Below are 24,073 nucleotides of genomic sequence, written 5' to 3' on the forward strand. Positions count from 1 at the left end.
ACTCCAAAGGATCGAACTCAGTCTCCAAGAAGTCACTTGTGGGCTTCTAATTACATGTGGCTTGTATGTTTTGGGTTTTCTTGGTCCAAAGAACATTTTCTGCTCTTTCCCCGCCAAACAAGAACATGTTTACCTGGGACAACAGGTGCTTCTGCATTCTTTACTTTTTCTAGAGACAGCCTTTTTGGCGAGATAGGACGTTCCAGTGCGATCTTTGGTGAGAATCAATCTTTCTTGACGTAAAGAACAATTTTCTCCCCGATAACACCTTTCATCTAAAAGAGTTTGCTCCTGCAATACATCCGATGATGTACCTCATAGTATCACTTACTTAGTCACTCTATGGTAAACTGTGTGGTCGCACACGTTTATCGGCCACCTCGGCAAAAATGTATATCCGGAGCCGCGGATATCCACATCCAATCCGCATCCGCAGCCCCTGGCATCTTTTCCTATCCACAATCCGCCAGATCTAATTAATTTTTATCTGGATCCACCGGTTTACCGCAGATATCCGCGGATGATCCGCGGGTAATCCGCGGATATGCAGGGCTCTAATTATGTGCCTGCAAATTTGGTTTTCCCAGACAATATTTAATACAAAAATTGTTGTCCAAAAACTGTGAAGATGCCCCAAAATTACATCAAGAGAAAAACGCATTAGAACGTTACCATAGATCTGTAGCGATACCCTTTCGTGGCGAGAAAAGGATAATTTGGTAATAAGAGAAATTGAAGCTACAGAAGACTGCGATGGAGAGGAGACACCTAGGTCTACTTGTAAACAAAAGGTCGGCCGACATCACAATTTGTAGAACCATGCATGAAAAAATGGTTCAAATATATGCCGTTCTGGGACACCGGGAGGTCTTCAAATGCGTATTGTGACTAATCTCGCAATCATAACTGGCGCTTATTATTTTTATACATAAAATATAAAGATTCAAAGCTAATAAAACACCATAAAACCCAAAATCACATTTGTTATGCAAAATAGTGCCATTTCTCGACCCGCATCTCCCCTTAACGTGCATCATGCAGCAGTGATACGCAACTGCACGCAGGTACGGTGCTGATCCAGGTCATAATGGGCAGGGTTAGGGATTGAACCCAGGATCCTCGGGTTTTATAACGCTAGCCCTTGATCCACATGCAGATTCTCTGGGGTGTCGCATTTCAGAATATTTGGCAGAAAAGATTCTGCTGTCTGGTCTGAATCTGTTCATGGATCTCGTGCATTGGTGATATTTTTGCAATTTTCCTGGCTGCCAAATTTGCAGAAACAGAAAAAAGAAAGGAAGTTATTACAGAATGTAAGTTATCAACATCCTAGTTTCGAACAGGCTGTTCTAGAAATAGTGAGTGAAAAATCAGCAGGCCATGAGTAATTTTTGTTAGTGGCAGGTCGACGTTGCATGCAACCAATGGGGAAATTATTGAAAAATTTGTATTGTGAAGCGATTTGTTTGCAAGGATTATTTAGGAATGGTTGTGGACCCATTCCTTTACTCCTCGTTATTAAAGGGGCACTGAAGTCGATTCTGAGATCGTCCTTTTGTGGTGACAACTTAATCTAGTCTCTAAGCACCCCAACAAGCCCGAAATCACAATTGTGCGTAGCTTATTTCCTCGTTAAAAGCGTGTTCAAAGATCGCGAAACACCCTTTTTGGGAAGAGAGTTTTTCCGAGTGAAGTGGTCGACGAAGGGCGCTTGTCGGTGAGTTGCAAGTGATGGCTTCGCGCGCGGTGAAAAAGAGGATTCTTATGTGAATGTGTACCTATCAGACTCCTTGAAACAAGTTATAATAAAATCATTCGGCATCTGCGCGTATTGTAGGGTGGGTTTTCATTGGTCCACACAGTGTAGTCCGCGAGAAAAAAGAATCCGCATGTTTTTCTCTTGCCCTGAGATAAATAGGCGGTCTTATAATATAGGACTTGGTAAATGTGAGAACTGACCCATTTTAAGCAATATAAGATAAAGAAAGACCTCCAAAATTGACTTCAGTGCCCCTTTAAAGGGGTTATGACACGCCAAAACTAAAATATGAGATAGCTATACCGCTAGTACCCATTGTATGTTCCTATAATCCTGCTAAGTTTGTTTTGAAAATGGTGTGATAGTTTCGTGGATAAATCGATTTATATGGAAGTCCCTCGGAAAGGCGGATCTGGGCGGAGCTGGAGGCCGGCTACATAGCCATTCTCCCGCGCGGTGTCCTCTTGCACGTACTCACAAACTTGGCTCTCGTGGCGTCTCGAGCTTCAGCTTCCTCGTTTACTTACCATGTTTCGAGCATGCTGTTCGTAATGATTATGTCTTCAGAATTGATCGCAGCAGTGGTGAGAGTGATTGCTATCAAGAGATGTGGGAAGCTGTTCATTTTGACTGCGACTTGCTGGCAACCAGCTCCAGCAACGGCAAGTTACAGACAAACTCACCGTGGTCACCGTCGTCCAGGAATATCCCTCGCAGGCGCATGCAAGGTTGAAGGTCAATGGGCCGGGGGCGAGAGCGAGAATAGCGTTCGGGTTACCGTGTTGCGTGAGCGGTTGTGATTGTACCACGGCGAGGAGAGCTTAAGCAATCGTGGGGGCGCCTAGAATGAGAGCGTTCATGATCACATGGTTTATGGACACCATATTGAGACTTACTTCGGCAGTGTTGCCTGGTTGCCAGATGAAAATTATAAAAATTTGTAAATTGAATATTGCAATTACCAGAGCTTTAAAAATTGTGTAACTTGGTGTATATACTAAGTAGCCTTTGAGCATTTCATTTCAAGAATAATCTTTCCGTTTAATTTTTGGCGTCATAACCTTTTTAAGGAAATAAGGTTGGTGAAATAATAATGGGTTCTAGATGGTAGGCACCTTCTTTTGAAGGCACCAGTATCTCATTGTCCACATGGGCTTATTGGTATTGAACCGAGGTTCTGAGGGAGGCGACTGATGTTGTTACTTGATAAAACCCTGCATTGTGATTCACCCAATATGGTCCTACCTTCAGCGGCTGAGGAAAGGCTGATTGAACTCTCTTCCTTTGCAGGGGCGTACCGATGGAGCTCAGCTACACTCTGTCCAACAAGACACCACCCGAGCACATGACGGGCCAACTCTTCTTCACTTTTGTACTGGAACATGGGCCAGGTGGGTACTCCTGTGCCTCGTTTAGCTTTTGCTTCGTCGTTTAACTTCGCTTCTTTGATATGGCTCAAACGATGTAAAAGGTAGCTTGGTTGACACCAAGAATGGTGGTGGTGGTTTTTTTTGTGCAGGTGCGCGTAGTGATGCGCTTCTTCTCAGAATGAAAGACAGTTGGTGGTAGTGCCGGTAGTGAAAACATACTATAGTAACAAACTTAAAAATTTAAACCTCATGCAAAGGAGGTACTCTTAAGTTTGTAGAAGAAAAAATCTGGGCACTTTGTGCGCAAATAGCGCGATAATGCTGTCACATTTCAAAAGAATCGCACAACCTCGCAGCTGCTGCAATCTTTTGATCTCGCGGTATTTTGCGTCGCTCGACGTAGTTCGCCCATCAAAATATTGTTCCAGAATGGTGTCTACGGTACGCCCTCAAGCTTTACGCCGATCCATTTGTCGGACCGGTCCGACGGCAGGAAAAACCACATTCGTCCTCTTTTGCAGTGGACCCGTGGACCCACATCCGCCAAGTCCACAATCCGATCTACGTGTCGGACGTCCCGCCGGACCCCTGCCCTTCCAGCCCCCCGTCCTCCGAAGTGCCTCCCCCTCCGCCTTCCACCCTGCACCAGCCGCCGCTCACCGCACGAACGACCTCCCTCCCCAACGGGAGCGGCCACCACGCCCCTCCGACCTCCTCCTCCTCTTCCTCGTCCTCCTCCACCTCCTCGGCAGGAGATCCGGAGCCGGCCCCACGGCGGGACGCCGCACGGAGTCGCAGCGTCCGCTCCAACAGCGAGCACGGCCTCCACTCACCGGGGGCGGCCCCCCAGGCGGCCTCGCGGCGCCTCTCGCAGACGCCGCGACCTCCCACGAATGCATCGTCGTCGTCCTTCGTGAACCTTGAGTACATGCTGCAGCGGGAGGCCGTCCCCGGGACCGGCGCGGACTTGCCGCCGCCGCTGCCTCCAAAGCAGAAGGGTAACCCCCGGCGGCATCACCATCATCATCGTCACCGGCCGTTGGAGAGGTCGCGCGCGTTGGATGTGGCGAGGTCGACGACGGAGGAGGTGACTTCTTCGTCGTGGAAGCACGCGAGACACCGGGAGGCGGGCTCACCGGGACCGGGCACGGGGGGTGAGGCCGTCGACTCGGACGGGAGCTCGGCAAGCTTGGCATCTTCAAGTGCAGCGTCCCCGACAGCGACGACCGGCGAGGAAGAGGCGAGCCCGCCCCCAACGCTGCCCCGGAGGACGGTGAGGATCCAGACGTCCGAAGGGGTTTGTGTTATGTGTGCATGGGGTGTCCCCTTCATCTCCTAATGCTGTGAAATGGGCTTTCCTCGTGCGTGTGCCGATTTTTCTGGCTCGTCTTACTGCGCTAAGATCCATTGTGGACACCCTGAAGGTTGTTAGTAATTCACTAGATAGCACCATCATACCCCATTTCTTTTATGGAAGTCTTTTGACCAATGATTTCAACTCTAGAGGCAGTGATGCGCAATATTTTTCGGTCTACAACTCATAGCTGCTCTTTTCCCAAAGTTTCCGTCGTGCATTTTATTATACAACGACGTGGCGTATATGTGATTTTTTTGGTGTGTAAGTATGCAGTTTGACTACACAAATTTGCCACGGGGCTTACTTTTGTCGTTTTATTCCATGGCGAGGATATTGAAACTGGCTCCCGCTTGTGCATGTGTCGTGTTTACAATACACATGTGCAAGTTTATCAATGCAGTTTCGCTGCATTGACCACACAAATATATAGGCGTGACTTACAAAGGAGCTACTCGTATACCAATTTATTCTGTGAAAACTGCAGTTTTTAGGGGGTACTGCTGTTTTTGACATGACGGTGGTTCTTGGTGGTTTCTTGTTCTGGGTTATAGTTATAGGTCAGGAATCTCCGTTACTCCCCCCACGTTCAGGCGAGACCCGCCGTGCTCCAGACAACGTCGGGCGAAGCGGGCACCGTCGGCAGCGGGAGCGCAAGGGCGGCGCCCCTGGCGACTCCGGAGCAGGACTCGTCGCTCCAGGAGGGGGCACCCTCCTCCCTGGAGAACCTGAGCGGGGTCCTGGACGCCCTGGACTCGGACGAGGAGGTGGGACGGGCCGAGGACGAACGGTCGGCGTGCGACTTTGACCGCGCCAACAGCGAGCCGGCCAACCTGGAGTTCGACGCCGGGGGCGTCGCGTCCCCTTCGGCCGGAGACGAGGACAACAGCCCCTCTCCCGCGCCAGGGGGCAGCCGGGGGGCCTCGCCGCAGCAGTCGTCCCTGGGGGACTCATCCGTGGACGCTTCGTCGTCCCAGACGCTGAGCGCGAGCGAGGAGGAGGAAGAGGACAACGCGGAGGCGAGGAACTTCGAGTGTGAGTGCACCCCTCGTCTCAACGCACGTCTGCCTTTTCCTCGAGCTTTCCAACGGGCTCTCGAAAACCCTGGAGTCTGGGTGGCGTGTTGGGGCTCCTCCGCTGTGTCCCCTTCTCTCCCAGGGGATGCCTTTTGAGCGGGCCAGTCGTACCACACATTCTTAAATGTAGACATGTTACAGAAAGAAGAATAGTATTGTCGGACCTTCCTACAGTAAAGCTGACCTTTTCGAGGGAAGTCTCGACTACATCGTCACTTCGGTTGTTGGAAGCGATATTGCGAGCATACTTAAAGTTTGCTTCAATGCGTCCATATCTTCACTTTATCGGTTGTTACTATTGGCGATTTTCGTCGCGTGTTTTTGGACCTACTTTTGCGGCTTTGCCTTTAGACCACCAGGTGCTGCGAAAATGTGATTATCTCAAATGTGGTTTTGAACAAACCTACGACTTTCTGTTTGAATCGCTAGGTGCCGTTGATTTAATAGAAGTCGCCAATAGAGAAGTTATACTATTTCATAGAAGTCGCCAAGAGAGAAGTTCTACCGTAACTCATAATACAGTCGAGCCTGTCGCTGCGCAACTCCTGAACCCCAAAATAAAATAAGCAGACAAAAAGGTTTTTGTCAAGTTTAGAGGGTTGACAACAACGGTTGAGCAATTACGCTTTGAATGCCTTTGTTTACGTTTTTCTTTTTCCGTTTTTGCATTGCCCTTTTTTTTTCCTTTTTTTTTCTTTTTTTGTTGCCTGAATTTAGTGAGGTTGCTTTTTTGTTACTTGCTTAACTTTATTCTATGGATGGAGTTCTTTTTTTTTTTTTTTATGCAACTCATTTTTTTTTTTCTCTTTTCATTTTTTTTAAATTATTTTTGCGTTTTGTTGGCGGCGTCGCTGTGTGGAGGTCGTGGCCATGCGTAAATGATTGCAAACACCTTTGCATAAATGCAGCGGTGTTTGTGATCTTCACCAACTAAGCTCTGCTGTATTTAGCGGCTCTTAGAGGCTCTATTTGATTTTTAAGTTAAAGCAAATAGGCAGGCGAGCTGGTTAAGGATAGACATAGTAACCGTGGAGCTAAAGAACAAAAAGGGATGGAAAGACACCCCTTTTTGTCGTCTAGCTCTAGGGTTGTCTACCTGGTAAGTTCCATCTGTGGCGGCTTTCGGTATTAGCAGAAACGTGCGGAAATTTCAACTGGAGCTTAAGTTAACATATTTTTGTATATCAAATTATTGATATATCGAACTATTTTAGGATCCCCTTTGAATTCAATATATCCGAGTCCGACAGTATGATGCTTCGAGCTCGGAAAGCTAAAAAGTAGAGCAGATTACCGTATTTTCCGGGCTATAGTCCGCGGACTGTACATGTTTAAAAGTTGAAATTTCTGGCTGTGCGGACTATCTACGTGTGCGGACTATACAGGAATTATGTTTTTCAAGAGCGTTTATTATGACGAGACGTGACGAATTTTGTGCACGAAAGTGTATGTTAATGATGATTTATGCACATTATAGGCTTTATTGTGATCTAAAAAGCAGACATTTGTAAACGTGTGCCGTCTATGAGATGATTTTCGTGTCGACTAAGCACCAGGTGCGGACCATGCACTGGGTGCGGGCTATGCACCGGGTGCGGGCTATCTACGCAAAATCTTTTATTTTTGACCCCAAATTTCCCCCTGCGGACTATACACCGGGTGCGGACTACAGTCCGGAAAATACAGTAGGCTTGTCATTCTTATTCTTTTTTGTTTTTGCATGACCACATCATTTTTAAATATTTCCTTTGTTTCATAATTACTTCCATGTAATTTGAAACTGAACACCTTTATAGAGGAGTACTCCCCAACGTGCGGTAAAATATCCTTGAAACGTCCGTTTGCTCATAAATTAAGGGATTTTGTGATTTCTCGGATTTTGAAAGTCTCCGCACGTCCTTAAAACCCTATGGAAGGCCTCGGTATGCTTTCTTTAGAAACCTCTAGAAAACGTTTTTAAATTTTTGTTGCGGTTATCAAAAAGCACTACGACTACTAGTCCAGTGCTGTGTCATTAAAAGAGTGATCTGAGATACCGACACTTACCGTTAGCGCAGACCGACAGGTGGCACTACTGAAACTTGTTGAATATGGTCGACCAATGTACGGCGCTTGTCAGCCACTCGCGATCAATGGGTTCCCGTGGGGACGTGCGGGACTGGTCAGGTCCACGTCCACGCGGGAACCCATCGCTTGCGAGTGGCAGACAAGTGCCGTCCGTCTATCGGCCATATTCAGCAAGGTCCGGTAGCACCATTGTCATTCTGCGCCAACAGTATGTGTCGGGATCTTGGATCACTTTTTAATATGCAAATCAGTCGCGCATAAATGTTACTGCGGGTCTTTTAGGATGCTTAGAGCTCGTAGATTGAGTTATGACCATAAAAGGAGGATCTCAAGAAGCACTTTAGTGCCTCTGTAATCTCTGCGAAAACCTAATTTTGCAAACTTCACACTTTGAAAAATATAATTGCAAATGGCTTATTCTATGGTAACGAATACACATCGTATTCCTCCCAATTGCAGAATCTTGTATCCACCGAAAATTCCACAAACCTACACTTTTCGAAATTTGTAGACTTATCGAATCCACGAAAATGAATTAAGTTGACGTCGGACAATACGGTGACGTCCTTTCCGTCTCCTCACACCCGCGTCCGCAGCAGGTCGAGAGCAGTCGTCGCAGCGCAGACGGCGTCAGACGCCGCAGCGATGCCACTCGGACTCTGAGTGCTCGTTCCCACGCCCACGCCGGCAGCACAACCGCCACAGCCACCACCAGGCGCACCACCGGAGGCGGCAGCTGGGAGCCGAGGCCAGGCCAGATCCCCCGAGGTTGGACCCCTCGTCGAGGGCTGCCTTCGTGTTCCCCGTGGAACAGTCCGGTACGTGCGGATCGGGCGGGAGCGAGACTCAAAGTGCAGCCCATCTGGCGAAGTCCTTCGGGCTGCACGAAACTTTCATCTCGGTTGTAAGAGCACTCTGCCATAAGGAACGTCTACACTCCTGTAAAGCCTCTATGCGGAGCTCGAGTTTGTCCGCTTCTTGCACAGGGACTGCGATGATGTCGGAATGTCGAGCTATTATTGGTTGATTGAGAAAAATAGTTGGTAGACCTCGAGGCATCTAGCACTGAGGTCTACGCACTATCCTTTCAATCACAGCCAGTCAGAGCTCTGCGTTATTCTGAGGTCACCGCAACTCCTGCGCAGGAACCAGACGATTTGCTCTCCGCATTGGGAATATAGAGCTTGGGAGTTGCTGTCAGGGGGTTTTCTTTTTGTAACCTAGCAGTGAAGATGCTTTGTCTTGATCCAGTATGGAAAGCATGCTTCCAGGCACTTGGAAAGCAGAGCGAAGGTAAAAAAATCAGCAGGTGCAGATTGCTGCGACAAACCTATTATGGTGCCTGGAGTGCGTCTCCCAACTCGCGTGTCTACCGCCTTCTTATCTCTCGTTTCTCTAGTTCCCTCTGATGATGTCGTACGTGCCATGCTTTTGCTCGCTGTAATCCTGGCGACGGCACCATGGCGGAGGTGTATGCGGTGGACGCCATTGCAATTTGTTCTTTAGCCAGAGTGTCTAGAGACACTGAAGCAGATGCAAAGTGGGACACTGCGACTGCATCAACCCTTGCGTCCCTTCACCTTTTTTGCCCGCATTTCTACAACGTGCTTCTAGGATCGCGGCGTCTGATAAAAACGACTCCTGACGTAATTTGTTGCCAATTTGGAACCACTTTTGATGCACGGGTGGTATCGGGCCATAAATGCACCAGTCAGGACGCATTCCAGGCGGCATAGTTATACGGACATCTTCACTACCGTGATGCACCTGATAGTGCCTCGAAGTTTTGCGGTTTGTCTTTGGATGGATTCGTTTTCATAACCTCGAAGGGAAAATGCTTTGTCTTCTAGCGTCGTAGACTTGCTTGTAAACACTTCAAAGGGGGGGGGGTTGAAAAAACGGCATGTGAAGGTCATTGATAGCTGCCATGGCAAGGATTACTGCACCAGCCTTAATGTTCTCCTCGCTGCCTTTTAATGCAAAAGCATTAACTGTCCCATGGAGTGGAGCCAGCAATGTCTGTAACCGCAAAAACAGTGTAATAAATTCCTATTCTCCCATTGGCTGCGACAGAACATAGTTCCAAGAAACGTCACCCCACAGAGCAACCCTCTTCCTGGCGCTGCAACCCGCACACCGGTAAAAAGGAGAGGGTGGCATGCTCCTCTGCCGCTCTCGTGTCGGACATTGCGGGGAAGGGGAGGGAGGGGGAGTGAAAGAGGGAGGGAGGGCTACGGCCGCTTCTGCTCCTTTCGGCGTTGAGAAATATGGCGGCGCCTGAGGCATTTATATTGTCGGCGGCCGCAGTTTCGGCAGTAGCGAAACTTGGCCGTCCACAACAGTACACTGCAGGCAAACTAAGGGAGTGGAAGAACGACATTCACGCTTTCGCATTCACAACTCATGAGAAGTGCTTAGCTGTCCTCGGAAGTCTGGCATGGTGCAGATATTCATGTACCGTAATATCCCGAAAGATGCCCCAATTCCAAAATGCTGCACACCTCTTAGCATGATTAGCTTTTTTTTTTCTTTTTTCAGGAACATTGAAAGATGGCTTATTTCTAGTAATTACAGTGGCCTGGCTAATGGTGACCTTGGCCAAAATGGGTTTAGGTAGCTATGGCGGGAGATAAGCATACATCGCTGACTGGGAAAGACAGCTGTCTTATGCTCCAATGCCCCTCAATGTGAACACGGGTTTGGCAACTCACAATGTACAAAAATAGCATTTAAAATAAATGTTCCTTCATTGCACACCAAAAGTTAGCCACTCCCCGTGTTCACCCGCTTTGCTCTCGCTTGTAGGTGGGCAATCTCGGGATATCATGGTAGTGAAGGCCCTTTCTGCAAATAAAGGGGCCGATTTTGACTGTTGAGCAGTCGCTTTCCTCCTCTCGCGTGCTCATGGAAACGGCATGCTTGCAGGCTGCCTGGCGTCGTCCGGCAGCGTGCCCCTGCTGCTGCCCTACAGCCAGAGCGACCACGGCAGCCTGTCCCTGGGTCCCCCCGAGGAGGCGTGCCCCTTGGGGCCCCGGGGGGCCCTTTCCCGCATGCGCATGGGCCCCGAGGAGTACGGCAGGCTCCTCCCCGTGGGCGACGGACTCGTCCTGGCGAGGTGCGCCCTCTACCCCGTGCCCCCTCCATAATGCGTTCACCCTTAAGTCGATCATGTGGTTGTTGGACCGGCCGTACGCCTCTGTTTAACCACACCCTCGTGCAGAGAGCGGGGTCGTTTGAAGAGAGGGTGGTGGTCGATTGGTCCGGCATGCACATAGTGTTGTATGTGAGACATGACATACGTTCCCAGGCCACGGCAGATGCAGACCGCTCACTCGTACTGCACAAAATTCTCTTTACTACCGTAGTCGCACAATTTATATACAAGGGGGCAGACGTCCATACTTGTGGTGCCACCTCTCACGCCGAACAACAACTAGCAAATACTACACAGCTCTCACCTCACTCTCCGCTTGGGGGTGAACGGAATTTATCTGACAATCTATGCCAACCTCTATACTTGTTATCACCTCAAGGACCGTAGTAAAAAAAAAGTCAGACCCCTTGTGGAGCTTGACAAATTTCCTTCTTTATATGTAAAGTTAGGATATATGAAAGTGCATTTCAGAGTAGATGTATGTTATCTTATCGAGACAGGCACGTTTCAAACGCCAATAGCATCGCTTCTTCCTCCGACAACCAAATCTTGCAAGAACTACCGTATTTACTCGCACAATGAACGCACTCGCGTAATGAACGCACCCCCCAAGTCGGCTCTCAAAATTTCGACTTTTTTTTTCACTTGCGTAATAAACGCACCCCCAACTCGGAAGTCAAAATTTTTAACCCTCCCCCCACGCGTGCGAATTGAACACACTTTTCTATCCTGGTGCAGCGAGGTCGCGAATGCACCGGCAGTGTGGATGAACAAAACGTCTTGCAAAAGGCGTTAAAAAATTTGCAAAGATCCAATGGAAGCAAAAAAAAAAAAAACTTGAAGAGGAGCTTTTTTTTTTTTTTGCACAGCGCAGTCTGGATTTGTGTTTGCGCGCCGCCGCGCGCAAGGAGGTAAAGGCCCATACGCACATTCGCGTTTGAGTGCGATGCGTTCCGTAGCGGCAAGCGGACGCGTTGCGTTGCGAAAACCGCTTGCGCCAAACTTGTACGCACAGTTGCGTTGACACGGAGTCAACCGCAGTCAAGAGCCAATAAGAATGCGCTATCGTCGCTAGTGGCTCACCAATAGTAAGCGAAATCCAAGGCAACATGGCGGCGCACGGCGACAGCGTCGAAGCGTTCGATCTTGGGACAATCTTGCCGGCTTCCCCGACGTTTTGTAAAGCTTGAACCATCGCAGCCTTGAAAAATACAGTGTCCACCGCTCCCCAAAACGAAAAAGCAAGCACTGCGACCGGCGAACCGGATACGTCTCGCCGAGTCGGCCGGAGCGAACATGTCACCCCCTCTCAGTGTTGCCAGACGGGAAAAAGAAAAAAAAGTCAGCAGATTCATCCCCAAAAGGTCAGTAGATTTGCTCAAAAATCAGTAGATTCTACGAAATCTGTGTTTTGCCATGTTTTCCTATTTCCATTAAACCACACTTCGAAGAAATAGTACAGAGTAATTGATTTGTGTGGCGATTTCGAGGATTATTCTTTGAAATCGAGACTGAGCCACTTTTGGAATCAACAGATGACGGCGACAGTGCGACATCCACCAGTCGCTATTTTCGAAATGAAAACAAAACAAGACGTTCCGGCAAGTGCGCGCTTACATGTCCAATGGAAGTCCTCTGCAAGCTGCCATCTTTCCTTACTGGGCTGCGGAAGGTTTTTGAAGCAACGCTGTCGGCGCGGAGTACTGTTGAGGCTACGCGTCGTCTGCTACGGGCTTATTTCTTTTTCTCCTGACTGAAAGTTTGCGTTCAAACGTGGAGGAACTTAGTTCGTTAGCTTCTTAAGCCACCGAGGATTAACATATATCATTTTCTTGCCAGAGCCTGCCAAATAAAAGTAAAGAACCAAGATTTGGATGTCGGTCCCATGCATTCCGCTGTGCGAATTAATGAAAATCGCGGACCTCTTCGCTCGGCTGGGAGCATATGGCTGGGAACAGCCGAGAGTTCACGCGCATGCGCTCACGCCTCTCGCTCTGCGCCGCAGGCTGATTGGCTCACTTGGGAGGGGGGCGTTACAGCGGCGAGATCATAGACTGGCCAAACTCTCACCACATATGGCTCTGGTCCGGGTGTCGCCGTCGAACCGTCCAACGTAACGTTGAACCGTTGAACCTGCTTTGGGTGAATAAATAGATGAATATACGGCTAAGTCACTCGAATATAGGACGGGCTTCTGGGCCATCTAGCCAGTGCTTCGTTTTTAATTCTGGGAGAATATGAGTTTCCTTTGATGGCCGGGCGACCCTAGGAACTGATGGGGCCATAATAAATTTTAATATGTTTACAAAAAAAAAGTCAGTAGATTTTCTTTTTTTTCAGTGAATCAGGAGACCCGGAACGAAATCAGATCTGCTGATAAATCGGTAGACCTGGCAACACTGCCCCTTCTCCTCTTTTGGCTTCTGATTGGTCGAACGCGCCCGAACGCACCACAACGCTTTGGAAAGTTGAACGAGTCTCTACTTGCTTGCGTCGCACTACCGAGCGTTGCGGGAAGGCACGCGTCGGTCCGCAAGCGACCGCGCCTGGCCGCAAGGACTCCGCAACGTACTCAAACGCGAATGTGCGTATGGCGCTTAAAGGCCCGTTCACACTCTTGCTCCCGAGTACGACTGAGAGAGACGAGATCTCTTAAAACTTCTTAAATGTTTGTAGAATGAGGGAACACACTGGCATTGTGGCGCCATCTATGCGGTGACCCTGGAACTGCATTTCACAAGAGCGAAGGTTTTGCGGGATTCCGAGGTCAAATGTGCGTAATACCCATAGAAAGGCTCGTTTATACCATTGAGTTTACACTGCTTCCCAATAGATGGCGCCAGTGTGTTCTCTGGTTTAAGAAGTTATAAGGAACCCAGGTTTAAGAGGTCGCAAGAGTGTGAACGGGCCTTAAAGACCGGCGACCAGTTCGCGCTTTCCACTATTCCCTCGCTTCCTCCTCTCCCCCTTCTACACTGCCCACCGTTTGCCGGTTTCCTCCTCCCCATGGTGAGGAGGGTATTCTGCCTTGCAGAATCTCTAGTCTGGTCGTTGGCCTTTAAGAAGGAGAAGCGGAGAAGCGCTCTAAGCGAACGACACAGCTTGCAAAAGGCGGGAAACAGAAAAAAAAAAAAAAGAGCTTTTTTTTTCTTTGTTTTTTCTTTTGCACAGCGCAGTTTGGTTACGAGGGGTCGCGAGGCCGCGCGCAAGGAGGTAAGAAAGGAGCGGAGAAGCTCTCTAAGCGAACGAAACAGCTTGCAAAAAACGGCAAAAAGAAAAAAGAAAAAAAAAAAACTTACGGAATTCAGAAAAAAAAAAAGAGGAGCTTGTTTTTTGTTTTGTTTTTTAGTTTTGTTTTTGCACAGCGCAGTTTGGTTAAGGGGAGTCGTGCATCGCGCGCTGCGCGCAAGGAGATGAGAAAGATTAGCGGTGAGCCCTCACCAAAGCGACGCCTAAGCAAACAAAACAGCTTGCAAAAGTGGCTAAAAAAAAAAAAGACAAAAAACTAGGAACTAAGGAAAAAAGAAAACGAAGAGGTTTTTTTTTGTTTTGTTTTTGCACAGCTTAGTTTGGTTAGGGGTCGGGCGCTGCCTGCAAAGAGATAAGAAGTTATTTCGATTTTTCAGGATAAAAGGGCCGTTCATTATGCGAGTAAATACGTATTCGGTAGTATTCGGTAGGTACTTCGTCTTCGTGCGGCGTATGAACAATGCACAAAACTTGATTTTTTCTTGAGGTGAAAACGAGTATAGATGACGAGAGTGCTGTATTATACATGTCACATACAGGATTGCAGCATCGGGTGCAGGTTGGGACATGAGGGCCGCGTAGGTGTTTGGCCGGGACTCCTGTTCGGTTGACGAGGGCACGAATCCCGGCATAATGCCGTTACGGTGCTCGTTTCCATCGCATGTCCTACTCTGGTCCCTGGTGGGAGACAGCAAAAATCCAGCACTACGGCCTTGTCATCTAGGAAGCGTTACCCGTGCCAATTCGAACGGCTCAACGGAAACAATCTTTGTACTTGCAACGCCGGTTTGCATCTGCGTACGAGTAACCGTTCGTTGTCGGTCCTATTGGCACCATCTATTGGTAGCCCTGCAACGCGTCTGATCTGCATATGAGGTTTTTCGGTGTTTTGCGAGATCAGACATGAGCGCCGTTTACGAGGAAAGGTTTCTTGTAACATTTCAGGAATTATTTCGAGCCCACGGTGAAAGAATTGTTTGTAGAATAGGTGGAGATCAAAAGGGCATAGACAAAACACTTTTTGTTTTTTGTTATTTTTCTGCAAAATAAAAAAAGTTTCCGAAATGTTTACGTTGTTAGACGCAATTTAGCTGGGACATTGCGGCATGCTCTAAGCCCCACCCACAGATCAGTGGCCCTGCCCATTAATACTGGATTGGCTTGGCTGCTCTGCTGAACACACAAACAAGCCCAGTGTGTCTCTTTCGAAACATCGGGGACATCTAGTCCGACATCAGACGTTGCCTGCTTGTCGTGCGAGAAGAAGCGCGGCAGCCTCCGACATTGTCTGCTATTGTACCACCATCTATTGTTGTCTGCAATGCCCCCAAGACATAGACACGAAAGCTGCATGTTGGCACCCGTCTTTGTCTCCGTCCATCTGCTATTCCGTCCCCCGTCTGGAAACTTTTACAATGCTCCCAAGACTTGTCCATGAAAGCGGCGTTCTAGCATACCTTCTTGCGCGAGCCACGGTCCAATAGAAACGTTTGTTGGCGTCTGTCGATGCGCTATAAAAAGCTACCGCAAGGACTAAATTATTTTTGTGTTTTGTTGCCGGCGCTGTGTGGCGTCGCGTAAGCGCAGTGGTGTTTGTGATCTTCACCAACTAAGCTCTACTGTATTTAGCGGCTCCTAGAGGCTCTATTTGGCAAGGTCCCGTTTGTCGCGGCCTTCGGTATAAGCAGAGATGCGCGGAAATTTCAAGTGGAGCTTAAGTTAACATAATTTTGTATATCAAATTACCGATATGTCAAACTATTTTACGATCCCCTTTGAATTCTATATATCTGGATTCGACTGCCCTGCCTTTTCGAAGCAAAATGATGCGAACATAAACAAGCTTGATGCAAGCCGAACACCCGATTGCCTCCAGCTAAATGGCTCGCTAATACTTACCTGTGTAGGTATCTTGTCGGCATTGAACCATGGTTGCAATAACAACGGTTCCACTATTCACAGACCAGTGGGGCTGCTTTTACGGGAACAAACATCTTTATTCAGCGTCAACACGTGCAAAGGAACATATCTAGCCAGATCAAATAACATTGTTCACGTGGGACGCTAGACTTGGGCCAGTCCCACTACGAACACAAGCATCCGCACGGCACTTCAGAGGGCACATACTTGCATCAGTTGTTTGCTGTAAAATAGGTCAATTGAGGAGATCTTCCTCTAAACACCTTGGTGAACATAGAACAACTCACACTCGTAAAAATACGAGCAGCCGCACGCCGCGAACGCCAGAAGCCATGTTTATTATCATTTGAATCCAAAGCGAAACGGCACTATCGGGGTATCTCTAAAAACAACAGTGACTCTATCTAGATCACTTGTTCCTTAAACATAAGAATACCTATTGTTGATTAAAATACTATTATGGCATGGAGAAACAATTTTACAACAAACATTTTACAGGTCAATCATCTCTCAAACCAGTGAGGGCCGAGAAAAGGTGCTTAGTCTTGTAAGCGCCGGGCAGGGCCTAGAGCAGGGCTACCTGCACCTAAAATATGTCCAATGGCGTAAACATTGCTAAAAAAAAAATTTGTTCTTTCTGGAAAGATTTACAGAAAAATGATGTATCCCATTTAAGCCCTTTAAACAATATTTTTTTTTTTATTTCAGTTTCTTAAAGTTTTTAAGTTATGTGAAAATGCTTGTTTTTTAGGTCACGACCCGTACAGGAGTGAAACGTAATCTCGCAACATGGCGACGACGTGCTTTCCTCTCCTCGTGCACAGTGTGTCAAGCAACAGAACTTCCACTGTGGAGCCATCCCCCGCTGCGTCGTCGGTTGCCACCCTGATGAACGTGCAGCCGCAGCAGCACAGCAACACCACCCGGCTGCCTTCCATACCGGAGCGTACCATCCGCTACCAGCGCGTCGAGCTCGAAGAACCGTTACCCCCCCGTACGTCGGCTTCTCCGTGGCTCCTTTAGGCTAGCAGTTAGAGACAACGACGTGTACGAAAAACTTTAATGATCTGTGTCTGGTAGTAATGGGTGGACATTCTTTACACAGTGCGAACGCAAAAATAGCACTTTTTTTACATTTGGTTCGAGCGGGGACTTAAGGCCCGTTCACTCAGTTTCATCAACTGCATTGCGACGTGCAGCGCGGTGCCTCTCCATTGGCTCGTCATAAGGGTCGCCGTAGCAGCAGCTCGACGCAAGCGGTCTTAATGCAGTCAAGTGCAACCGTGTGAACGAGCCTTTAGGTGCACCAAAGTTTCTCGTTGAGGTTAGTTCCCGAAACAAGCGCTTCACACCACGTTGGCCATTTCGAAGGCATTCTTTCAGTTCTAAGAGATGCGCGGGAAAAACCGACTGTCGCTCGTTTTTTTTATTACAAGCGTCTCGTTCCGTGAAGCTTGTTTAGGATCGGTCTTTTCGCAATATGCGATAATTGCGCGCAACGATTACGTTGAGCGGCCTGCTCCGAATGTCGGCTTTGGTATCCCGAAACGCTAGCATTTGCCGCTCCGAAATGTGCTCTGGAAAGCTCTGGTTTACTTCCAGCCCCGGGATGAGACTGTTTCAAAGAGCGGGGTCTCTTCCTGAATTTGCAGATTGGGAGGCCCGCATCGACAGTCACGGACGCGTCTTCTACATTGACCACCTGAACCGCACCACCACGTGGAACCGGCCCTCTCTCTCGCAGCCCGTCAGTGTCGTCGCCTGCAACGAACTCCAGCGGCAACAGTTTGACCGCAGGTGGGCGACTCGGGTTTGAGTTGCGGCGTAAATTGGTGGCTGTGTTTCAATTTGTCTATAAAATCGGCTATAAAACCGGCTGCGACTAGGCCGGCCAGCATGTTGTGTCAGCCGCATCGGATGAGGGTTTTTGGACGCGAGAGTCAGGAAGGAAAACGTATTAACCAAGAATGTATCAACGAGGTTCTACTGCACTTTATTAGAGAGCTTCTCTATATCTTTAACAAAACGGCGTTGATGCAAGTAGACGCCGCCGTCGGTTCCCACCCGGTGAATAGCAAGTGAACAGACGTTGCTGCCGATCAGTTGGCATATTAATCGCTTCTCGAAGCATTGGCTAGCTGATTCCGGAGTAAAAGTAATTGTATTTATGTTTGGAAGTTAGTCTGGCCCAGTGGACATCTGTTGTCTCCGCTGCGGATGACAAATTTAGCTAGGGCAGTTTGACGCTAGCCTGGGGTCTTTAACATGCAGCACGCTGTATTGACATACGACTTCACTCTGGTAGGATGCTCATCCAGGTCAAGACGGGCAGGGGTGGGAATCGAAACCAGGGTCTCTGGGTTCTGTAGTGCGAGCTTTCTATCCGCGTGCTTTGAGCTGCGGTGCGTTAATGCACACGGTCACCGATCTGCCCTCAGCACCGGAGGGAAAAATGCCTTTCCTCGCAGGTATCAGAGCATTCGACGCACAATGACGCCACGCATGACGGCCGCGGCTGCGGAACGAGCTTCGGCTGCCGCGGCGGCTGCGGCGGCAGCAGCGGCGGCTTCATCTCCGGTGGCGACGTGTGCCGTGGGCATGGCCGCGGCCTCCCCTCCGCCTCCTCCGCCCCCAGCAATCGAGGAGGTTGTCCCTGGGAGCTGTTCCTCGGTGGCGCCCTCTGCACCCCCGGCTCCGGCCCCGGCTCCAGTGACACCGAGTGCCGACAGCCTAAGGGCGCTGTTGCGGTCGCCCGCAGTTCGCTTTGTTACGCGCTCCGACTTCTTCAACGTGCTGCACATGAACGACGTGAGTACTCGGACTCCCAATTACTTTTTAAGGCAGAATGTCTTTAAGGTCTGGAATGACGGAAAACTGCCATGAATTGTGTGACATGAATTTCAGGGGAAAAGATAGGTAAAAGAACACATGATTGAGTAGAAATGGTGGTAAATTGAGGTGAAAGAACGAAATTCCGAACATCCCCCAATGAGAATCGAAAACAGGATCACAAGAAAGAATCAGAGTCTGAAGCTCTACCACTGTGCCAAGGGGGAGACTTGTGAAGCAATAATCAGTTTGCTATGCCAAGGGCAGGAAGTGCGTGGGTGACTGCATGACCGTATCATATTACCATATCATGTGACTTGACGTTATGGAAGAGATTCGAAGGAGTTATGGGAGAGTAAGGAAACGAGCGAAACAAAAACATTTTATGTGTACTAACTTTATAAGTTTTTGAAAATTACTAATCTGATGAAAAGTAGGCACACGCTGTATGCTAGTTGTTGTGGCATGCGTAGCCAATATGTTTCTGCGACTGGAACGTTTTCTTATTGCTGTTGAATATGTTAACTCCGAAGTTTCCGCAAAGCATTTTAAGTCCTTGTGTACATGCACTATCAATCACATGCAGTGAGTGTAAAGAGATTTTGAGGACAATTGGAGGAGGAGGAGGAGGAGGAGGAGGAGGAGGAGGAGGAGGAGGAGGAGGGGAGGGGAGGGGAGGGGAGGGGAGGGGAGGGGAGGGGGAGGGGGGGGGAGGGAGGGAGGGAGGGAGGGGGGGGGGGGGGGGGGGGGAGGGGCTTGTGACAGATGGCTCAAATTAACCCTTGGTCAGCTTCCAAACTAAAGGGCAAATATGCAAACTCTTGCCTCGGGTGTCGGCATGCTGTGATGGTAAAAATATATATGTTAGTGAGTGACGATTATTCTTTAACACGCTGCTTTGCCTTCTGTTTCCTCGCTGGGTCACAGGATGCCTTGGCTGCTTACAATAGAAGCTCTTCCTTGAAACACATGATCGCCAAGATCCGGCGAGATTCCGCCAATTTCGAGAGGTAAGCTCCCAAGCGTGGCTACTTTCTTCGTTGAATTTCCCGGGCTAGGACGGTCCTCCAACTCTGCTTTGCCAACAGGTACCAACATAACCGGGACCTTGTCAGCCTGCTGAACAAATTTGCCGACAGGGGAAGAGAACTGCCTCGTGGCTGGGAGACAAAGCTAGACCGCACGGGAAAGGTAACGCCCCTCTGCTTTGGCGGCCATTCGACGCTCGTTTCTTTTCAGTCGCGTCCATACTAGTCGTAGTGAATTTACCAGAACCATACCTCTTATGTGTTGGGAGGGCAAAAGAAAGCCAAAGTTCATCCTCCACCCTGAGGGCTGGTCTACACATTTGGGGACATTCTTCCACCGTGTGCAGGAAATAATTCTGACACTGTTATAATCTGACATTTCTCATAGATGGTGCGTGGATTTGATCTCGCTAATACTGCAAAACTTTCTGTCTGTTGTACGCACATCAGAATTTTTCCACAGCTGCTCGATAGGTGGCACCAGTATACAAGTGTGTAGGGAAGCGAATATTCAAAATTTTGAATATGAATAGAGTATTGTAAATTTAATATTCATATGAGATTTGAAAACTATGTTTTTGGTGGGTTTTTCTTTTGACTATTTAACACTAACTGCTATTTAAAACTATCTGAATATTTGAGAGCACATTCATTTGCAAGCACTAGTTTTGCTTTCGGTTTGCATATTCGATTTAGGAACTACGTTTGGTGGGTTTTTTTTCGAATATTTGAAACTAACTGAATATTTGAGAGCACATTCATTTTTCAAGCACTAGTTTTGTTTTCGGTTTGCATATTTGATTTGAAAACTGTGTTTTTTTGTGTGTATTTTTTTATATTTGAAACTAACCGAATATTTGAAAGCGCATTCGCAAGCTCTAGTTTTGCTTTCGGTTTGGGTGAGCGGGGCTCATAGAAAGTGACGTAGCAGTGTGGCGGCTTTGCACCCAGAATGTCCAATCAGTGATGCGGTGCCGGTAATCTGCGGCTCTAGTTAGAGTGTCTTCCTGGCTCTTTAACCTGCGATCCAACCGATGGGTCTCTATAGGCAGTTGTGCATTCGAATTAGTGCTACTACACCCAACTGTGTTATGGCGGACGTAGATGATTGTGGCGAACTATGGGTTTCTTTAGATATACTAATCTCGCAAAGCTCGGCTTCTAATATTTGGCAATATCTGCCGCATCAGCGCCAAGTGAAAGTGTTTCATGTAGCTGGAAACATTTCTGCCCAAAAGAACGCCTCCTAGCTAACCATGTGCAACGATCGTTTTCTGTCTGCATGACAACTCGCAATGTTTTTGTCTGCTAGTGGGCCTTTTGCATTTATGACACGCTATTCATACCTTTTTATTCTTGTCAACACAGATCTGGTGTTCTAACATGTTAAAATAAAAATGCTGTTTCCAATAAATACCATTTCATTCGATACTCGACGCTAACTATTCATATTCAAATTATATTTAAAAAATGTAATATTTGCACACCCCTACCATTGTTTATCTCTCGTAAGCAATCGCAAACGGTTGCAACATAGTCGATCGCACTCTAGCATAAATGTTGCAACCACCCTTCCGGAAGCTGACATTCGTGCATGCAACATTCGCTCCGATGACCTTTAAAGGCTTCAGACCGACTTCTTAAAAGCTGACGTAGAAATTGCTTGTTGTAACAATCGGGTGCCGTGGCGGTGCAGCAATTCTTCATCGACCACACGGCGCGGAGCACGACGTTCATCGACCCCCGGCTACCCATGGACGTGCCCTACTTGAACCCGAGCCGACTGGTGGTGCCTTTGGCCAGGAGGCGCAGCCGCAGTGCAGGGGAGGACGACCGGGCAGAGGCCGCTGCCAGGGTGCGCTCCACGTCCCCTTCCGTCCTCTTTTGCGCCGTTAGCTTGGTATGAGGAGAGCAAATCGTCGTCTTGTGCAGGAGTTGCGGTGACGTCAGAACAACGCGGAGCTCCGATTGGCTTTGATTAAAGGGTAGGGAGTAGACCTCAATGCTTGATGCCTCAAAGTCTACCCACTGTTGTTTTTTTTTTTTTTCAATCGGCCAACAAGAGTTTGACGTTCTGACATCGTTGCAACCGCTGTGCAAAAAGCAGACAAACTTACACTTCGCACAGGAACTCTGTACAGGCCTTGCTCGTTTGTGTTGGTTGGAGCGTGTCGGCAGCGAATTAGAGGCGCAGCTGTTGGTTTGATGTCGTAGCATACTCAACTAGTAGCTTTGCACCGCGCGAAGGGGACACGGGGGGAAAGTGTCAACGCGTTATGCCGAAGCACTATCAAAGATGGGAAGCTTGCACTGGAGGAGGGACTAAAAATGCTTCTTGCCGTCGTCATCCTGCCAGTGTCTAAGTTGTCAGCGTAAAGTGGAACCCTTTGTGTGCGAGCACATTGCCCCGTTTTCGTGGACAGGCCGGAGGAGCGACGGGGGGCCCCGTTCCCCCTCCCCGGCCCCCGGCGAGCACGGCGGGGGGCGCGTCCGGGGTGGCGGGCGGGGGGCGGCAGCGTGCCCACGGCGTACAACGACAAGGTGGTGGCCTTCCTGCGCCAGCCCAACATCCTGGACATCCTGAGGGAGCGCCACCCGGCCATCGCCTCCAACGCCGCCCTAAGGGACCGCGTCCACTGCATACGCGCCGACGGGACCGCCGCCCTCGGAAGGCTCTCGCACGACCTCGACCTCACCATCCTGCTCAGGTCGGTCCCTCTTTTTTTAATGCAAGGTGCGTTCGGACGAAAACTGTGTAGGTGCTTTACCAAATACTCGCTTTATACGCGCATTGATAGATGTTAGAAGATCTGGTGTCTTATTTACTCGATTCTGGCAAGACCACATCTCTAATGCAAGGGGTAACTTTGAATACTGACCCACGGCAAAGACAGAAAGTGAAACCGCGAGTGTGACGTGATCGAGGCTAACTGAGGAGTATTAGAGTACACATTCACGGTGCTTCGTTCTGTTTGGTTAGAACTCCCGACAAGAACGAAAGCAGTGAAGGTTTTAAAAAAAACGTACAAAGCCAAGGCAAAATACTTACAAACCTTTGAGCCGGTTTAGTTATCTTAAACGCAACTATGGATGCAGGCTAACATCGAGAGAATCATACAAAGCGCCAGGTTTATGATGGGTTGGGATCTGGATTCCATGGTTCCTATTTCAAGAATTGAAAATATGTTGCCAGCATAAGACTGAAGAACTGTTATAACACGGAAGGTTGCAGTTTTTTCGGGATGGTGGCACTCGGGAAAGAGGGGACACAAGCCTAAAATTTTTCAAATATTTTTTTTTTAAATTCATTTTTCAATTTTGAGTTTTTTGGTTTTAGAAACTAATTATACACCCGTACACCAAATTTGATAACCATACGCCAAATAGTTACATTGATATAAAATATTTTCAACAAATTGTGAGGCAGTAACAATGTAAAGAAGTTCATTGTTCGCACGCATTTTTCTCAGTTTTCCACTTTTTGCTGCAAATTTCATTTGAAGGAATCTTGTTCAAAGGTGACTTGGTGTTTGTGACTTCGAAAGTGACTTGATTGTGGTATTCTGATACCACAATCAAGTTGTTTCTGGACTGAAATTTACTGGGAAATCGGGCTATCTACTTTATTTTGATTTAAGTTAAAGTCCTAATTGAGTAAAAACAATGTTTTCAAAAATTGACGTAGGATGGATATGCACCTCATAATTTGAGGTAATAACTCTTCCTCAAATATTTACATTTGAGTTATAAAAACTAGATAGCCCGAAGTCCCAGATCCCCCACTTTATAGTCAAGCAGTCAAAATGGTGCTTAATAGGTTTATTTGCATGTCATAGATTTCTTAACAAAGAGTGACACATCTTCTTATGCAGGTATGTAAAGTTGTCCTAGAGAGCTCAAAGTTTTCACAGTACATCTACATCTTATATTAAATCTCTCCTGCAAATTTCATTCCGATCAAAGGAGTTCTTAAAAATTATTTTACAAAAATTTTATTTTTTATATTGCGTTGAAGTTCAGTATACTGATGTATTTCTCAGTAATGATTTCACGATCATAATGTGAGGGTCAAGTTTAGAGCACAGTATTTTTTAGAAAAACTTGCGTTTCTTAAATGTGGGAATATGGTCTACTACAGTCTACATGTTGCTTGTATTCCAGTACCTCGGAATACAAGAAGCATCTTATCAAAGATAGCAGTCCACCACCTCTTATGGTGTCAAAAACATGAGATCTGACTGCAGTGGGCAATATTGGGTGTCAGTGG

General features: G+C 48.0%; 1 protein-coding gene across 1 annotated transcript in view; it reads left to right on the plus strand.

The window, feature by feature from the left end:
• Nucleotides 1–24,073, plus strand: part of LOC8033840 (E3 ubiquitin-protein ligase HECW2) — an 81,197-nt gene that overhangs the window by 38,482 nt on the left and 18,642 nt on the right. Inside the window, 13 exon segments of the mRNA XM_029993004.4 lie at nt 3,050–3,150; nt 3,651–4,402; nt 5,077–5,518; nt 8,226–8,444; nt 10,552–10,741; nt 16,774–16,943; nt 17,602–17,746; nt 18,418–18,757; nt 19,706–19,788; nt 19,867–19,969; nt 21,503–21,661; nt 22,230–22,310; nt 22,312–22,514. Coding sequence (XP_029848864.2) covers nt 3,050–3,150; nt 3,651–4,402; nt 5,077–5,518; nt 8,226–8,444; nt 10,552–10,741; nt 16,774–16,943; nt 17,602–17,746; nt 18,418–18,757; nt 19,706–19,788; nt 19,867–19,969; nt 21,503–21,661; nt 22,230–22,310; nt 22,312–22,514 — 2,988 coding nt within the window.

The sequence above is a fragment of the Ixodes scapularis genome, unplaced genomic scaffold (genome assembly GCF_016920785.2).
Source record: "Ixodes scapularis isolate PalLabHiFi unplaced genomic scaffold, ASM1692078v2 PGA_scaffold5__190_contigs__length_132052651, whole genome shotgun sequence".
In the NCBI taxonomy this organism is placed as follows: Eukaryota; Metazoa; Arthropoda; class Arachnida; order Ixodida; family Ixodidae; genus Ixodes; species Ixodes scapularis.